Source organism: Branchiostoma belcheri, unplaced genomic scaffold (genome assembly GCF_001625305.1).
Source record: "Branchiostoma belcheri isolate BF01 breed outbred unplaced genomic scaffold, Haploidv18h27 scaffold27, whole genome shotgun sequence".
Taxonomy (NCBI): domain Eukaryota; kingdom Metazoa; phylum Chordata; class Leptocardii; order Amphioxiformes; family Branchiostomatidae; genus Branchiostoma; species Branchiostoma belcheri.
This window is the reverse complement of record NW_017803876.1, coordinates 2,527,881-2,533,426: the sequence shown is the minus strand read 5'-3', so window position 1 is coordinate 2,533,426 and position 5,546 is coordinate 2,527,881. Positions and strand designations below refer to the sequence as shown.

General features: G+C 44.9%; 1 protein-coding gene across 1 annotated transcript in view; it reads right to left on the bottom strand.

Moving 5' to 3' along the window:
* The window catches only part of LOC109472141 (splicing factor 3B subunit 2-like), a 20,374-nt gene that overhangs the window by 11,492 nt on the left and 3,336 nt on the right, over positions 1-5,546 (bottom strand). Inside the window, 12 exon segments of the mRNA XM_019771716.1 lie at positions 179-307; positions 484-681; positions 1,104-1,226; positions 1,594-1,754; positions 1,756-1,883; positions 2,140-2,193; positions 2,548-2,735; positions 3,150-3,224; positions 3,661-3,852; positions 4,208-4,291; positions 4,763-4,840; positions 5,217-5,540. Coding sequence (XP_019627275.1) covers positions 179-307; positions 484-681; positions 1,104-1,226; positions 1,594-1,754; positions 1,756-1,883; positions 2,140-2,193; positions 2,548-2,735; positions 3,150-3,224; positions 3,661-3,852; positions 4,208-4,291; positions 4,763-4,840; positions 5,217-5,540 — 1,734 coding nt within the window.

Below are 5,546 nucleotides of genomic sequence, written 5' to 3'. Positions count from 1 at the left end.
CCTTCGGACTCAGATCTCATCACTAGAGATTTAAACTTACAGAAAAGAACTGTACCCTCATCTCCACATTGACCACAAGTTTTCCACAATGCACAAGTCAGAGCAGCACAAAAAGTTAACTGTTTCTATAGCCATGCTAGCCAAACAGAAATAGTTTCCAACAGGAAATTTTAGATACCTCTTCCTCCATTTCATCATCTATCAGGTCCTCCATGTCCAGAAGTAGTTTCTTCTCTGGTTTGGGCTCCTCCTTCTTTGAGGAATGGTCTTCATCTCCTCTGTCTTTCTCCTTGGCTGGCTCGTTCAGCTGAAAGAAAAAAAAACAGACCACATTATTACTGACAGAATAACACGTTTTTGGTACAACAGTAAACCTCTATATAGGTTTAGTCCACTTTGACATAAAGCAACAGAGGAAATGAAAATAATACTCAAAATATTACCATCACTGATAATTTTAATTTTGAAATTAAATGCATTTACCTTGAAGGCTTCAAATATCCTGTTGAACTCTGCGTATGCTGGGTTGTTGATGTGTACAGCCTCCGTCACGTACTCCACCTCCACATCCTCAGGCTCTGTTTCCCGCTGGAGCTCCAGGTTCCGCTCATTCCGCTCCTGCTCCAGACGGGCGCGAGCCTTCCTGCGCTTCTTCTTCTTCTTACGCTGCTTGTTCTTGGACTGAGGAAACATTCAACGTCATAATTTGACATTTTTATCATATACAGTGTTTCAGACATTTTGTAAGAACACTTATTTTGTCAAAATGGATAATCAGGAAAATTATTTTGTGTTTATATATTAGAAGGTTGCATTTACACCTTTCATAAAGAAGGGTAGTATAAGACACATATAACACAGAAAAGTGAATCCGCAGAACTAGATGTAAGAGAACTGAGTCAGCTTACAGATGCGCCTTATGTGGCAGAAACTGTCATTCTAGAATAGGACTGTTTAGCCATAGCAGATGCTGTAGGGCTGATATCATTTGAATTAGGATTTTACCATACTGACCAACATAAGAGTCATCATCCAACCTTCAGTAGTCTTATTCACAAATCACACTAGTTGACCACATGCTAATTTGTAAGTTGGTATCTCACCTCCTTCTTGTTCTGTGCCTCCTCCTGTGCAGACGGCTCTTCAAACTCCAGCTCATCCACATCAGCCTCTTCCTCCTCAGGCTCAGGCTCCGGCATGGCGGCCACCTCCTGTTCCCTGGCATTCTACAGCACATCATGGGCAAACAGTGTGTTAATGCAATGTTTCACATACAGCAACAGAGGCACTGCTTATGTCTGAGCAGATCTTTGGGTGGCTGCAAGCACAGTATCAAGTTGGCCAGGCAGTATCCAACCACCCATTTTCTTGGAGATTAAGGGAATAGCACTTTTTAGTTTTTTTGTAGACATGTCTAACATTTTTCAACATTATCTGACAGTAATGGACTCTGTATGGAGGTGTAATGGAGGTACATAATACTTCCAGTCACCAAAAGGTTTCCTATTATCCATTGGAGTGGAAAAACTGCCCAGCTTCATTTCTTTTACTGTGTATCACAATCAAACATAGACCACAACTAGTCAGACTTACCTTGAACGACAGGACCTTCTCCAGAGCCTGTGGGAGCTTGACTTCCGGCTGGGGGGGTGGAGGGGGGCCATCCTCACCCCGATCATCCTCTGAGGGAGGGGGGCCCTGCTGGGAGGGGGGTGGCCCGCGCTGACCGGGCGCAGGGCCACGGGGAGGGGGTCCCTGGGTTCCAGGGGGTGGATGGCGGGTAGGGGGGGCACCGGGGGGTACTCTGGTGCCAGGAGGGGGGAGAAGACCTGGGGAAGTGCCTGGGGGCTGCTGGCCAGGGGGTGGGGTGGGCAGCAGGGGATCTAGAGAACAGATAGAACAAGAATGCTTTTACAAGTACAGTTTTGGATTGCTGAAATTAGTAAATAAGACTCCTTGTACACATGCATAACTCTCCATCACTTAGATACAGTAATATCTCTATGAAGGAAAACCTGTAAAGCCCAGAAGTTGGCATCTTTAGAATTCTTGTAAATGAACATACATACATATACAGTAGGCACTGCCTGTTCAACAGATAAAGCTGTCTGTTAGCAGCTGATAATCAAATCTACTAACGTCTTTCCTGGTGCATCATTCTCATCCTGGGTGGCGGTCCTTGGGTGTCCATGCCTTTGACAAACAGAAAAACATTAGTCAGTGAATAGTAAACCTGAATAAAAAGTTTCACAGAGATAATTTGAGCAAGGACTTGTACCATGCAGTGTCCCAGCAATGGGAAAGTAGTTCTTTAATAAGACTATGATTTGCTTCACAACATCTTGTTCAACAAAATGATTGAGGACTTGCAATTCAGTTATATACTAGTGGTTGAAACTTGGTTCTAAAACAAATGAAACTGGTTTCATTCCAGACTTGTTTTCATTTATGGGTAAATATTGTCTCTTTGTCAGACTTTTCAACAATGATTCATCAATTTCTTTACTTCCCAGACCAACCCCCAGAAAACGTTGCCAGGTTTCTTACTTCTCTGTTGTTGTTGGAGGGACTCCGGGGGGTGGTGGGACCTGCTGTCCTGGAGGGGGGATCTGTGGGGGGATGTCCGGAGGGGGGGTGTCCCTGTGCTCCTGCTCCTGCTGCTGGCGTCTCATGGCGTCCTCCTGCTGGCGGCGAGCCTGCTGCTGAAGCTCCTCCTTCTGCTTCTCCATCAGAGCCTGGCAGGTCAAACAACAGGAAGGGTTTAAACTGATAGACACCAAATACTAAGGTAAAACTTCAGAAGCTTTCAGACAGCATCCAAAAAAGCACAAGCAATTAGCCGGTTGTCCTAAAACTTCCGCAAGAGATCTTCAGAAAACCCATAAGCTACCATGAACCAAGTGTCTGGAACAGTCTACCACCAGACACACATACAACTCCAACTCTGTCCTCTTATAGCAGACTTTTGCAATAACTGAAATGACACTGGTGCACATTACGCAGTACATCCAGTCACAAAGAAGGTGCACAAAGCTTGGTGAAAAATACACCCATTATTTCAAGCCCCATATAGAATAATATTTTCTGTGTTCATACAATGTTAACATATACAATTACTTAAAATTGATGAACATGCATGACCAACTCACCTGCTGCTGCAGCTTCATCAGCTCCTGCTCCTTCGCCTGTTGCTCTATCATGGCTCGCTGCTGCTGCTCAGCAAGCTGTACAACAATGTCATATAGAACAGTCTGACTGAACCCACAAACAAAACTGACATGGAAATCCTCCATAGAGAAATACCTTCACATGATAGAGAACTCATTGCACTGAGCACAAAAATGGACACACTTGGACACTGACACATTCATTTGTCTCTGGACTTCTATGTTTCAATATTTCCATTACCCAGATCCTCATCCATTCAGACTCGCTTTTTGGAGACACTACATAAACCTTGTTCTTAAAAGGTAGCTCTTTTTAAGTTAGGTTATACATGTAGGTACAGTATAACCTTTGCATTGTTAATATTGTTCTCTTTTTCTTTCTATGGGCCAGGTGCCTGAATAAATGAATAAATAAAGGTGTATCCAGAAGAATGACATGGGTAGACTATAGTGTAAGGGTAAGGTACAAGAAAACAAGTAACAGTAGTCCTACCCTGCGCTGCTGCTCAGCTGCCAGGATCTGCTGGGCCTTCTTCTGCTCCTCCAGCAGACGGTGCTCCTCCATGGCCTTGCGCTGGGCCTCCTGCACCTGTTGCACCTGCTGCACCTGCGCCTGGCGGATCTTCTCCACCTCCAGCAGCTGCTGCTGTGCACGGCCCAGCTGCAACAGCTGGTCTTCCTGGACCTGCAGACACGTGCAAGTTAACATTTAATCTAGAATAGAACTAGTATCATAGAGTAGAACTCGTTGACACCAAGTATAGCCAGGGCATTCTCGCTAGATACCTTTAACAATCTGTATAGCCGGTATACCCGGCCTTCAGCGTAACACACCAGCTTCATCCTAGCCTAACAATACCTAGAGTAAGATTATTTGTGACAGGTCATTTCATGTAATATAACCTGACAAAATGAAATGTGTCTACCTTTAAAAAATATGATGTGCATACATAAATCTAAGCACACACTCTCTTTACTGCATGTTGCTTGTAAAGTTGATAAATCTTGTTAGTGGTAACCTGTGTCATTTCCCAACCCACCTGTTTCTGCTGCTGCTCCTGTTCAGCCAGGATACGAGCCTGTTCCTGGGCCAGACGCAACTTTACTTCCTCACCAGAAGTCTCCTGCATTAGAACAAAACATCAACTCAATTGCATCTAAACACTCAGGAAAAAGCTGGCATTATCGGCCAAGAAACTCCTATAATTTTCTGATAGGAAAACAATCAAAATCCATCCATTATGTTAAAAAATTGCAATCTTCCAAATCAATATTCTATTTTTCATAATCATTTGCAACTTGGAATAACCTTTACTTATGTAAAAGCATTAATATGGGCCTTAGAAAGAGATCCGTAATGCCTATTTACCATAGTTCCTGCCCAACAACATTATACTGTATCTAATTATATGTCTTGCTATTTTTATTATGCTTACCCCATAAACTATTAAAAAAAAATCATCAAACCTGCATGACCGTAATATTGATACTTCACTCAGCAGTAAAACAACTGTATGACCAGAATACAATAAAAGACAAGACTACATGTTTATTGTGGCGACACGTGACATTGTGTAAAGTTGGTGATCCCGTACCTTGGATGGTGTAGGGATGACGAGGCCGGGAGGGGGGAGGACAGGTGCCTGGCTGGCAGGTGGGGCAGCTGCAGGAACCTGGAGTAAAGTCCGACATTTCGTTTAACATTTCTACAAGACAACATTCCATACATACTAGCTGTGCATAAATTGTTAATGTAATGCCTAGAAACATGTGGTCACAAATGTTTGACAGTAAAACATGGCACACATGAACATCATACTTTGAGTTTGACAAAAATGCTAGCCTTTATACCATGTGATAAACAGAATGTATTGTTTGTAATACATTACTACTAATACTAGGCATCGCCTGCCTTTTTAGTGCTTACTCATACTACTAATAGACAGATGAGAAATCCATATATGATTTTAGAAATCTAATGGTAGCTGTAAAGAAAAAGAATTGTTGATGAAATGGCATTTTCACAGGCAGGTGCAGTACATTTCCTACCTGCGGCATCTGTTGGGAGCTGGCAGGCTGCAGCTGCGGCGGGGGGACCATCTGTGGCGGGGCTGCCGGCTGGGAGGGCGGGGCCAGCTGGGCGATGTGGGGTGGGGGCACCTGCGGCGTCTGCTGGGACACCTGGGGGGCAGGTGTGCCCATAGGGGGTGCCTGTGGTGCGCCCATGGGGGGGTGCCTGTGGTGCACCCATGGGGGGTGCCTGTGGTGCGCCCATGGGGGGTGGCCTGTGACATGGGCGGGGGCTGGAGCTGCCTGGCGGGGGGAGGCTGGGTGGCCGGCTGCTGCTGGGGGATCAGCTGGTGCTGTGAGACAGGCGCC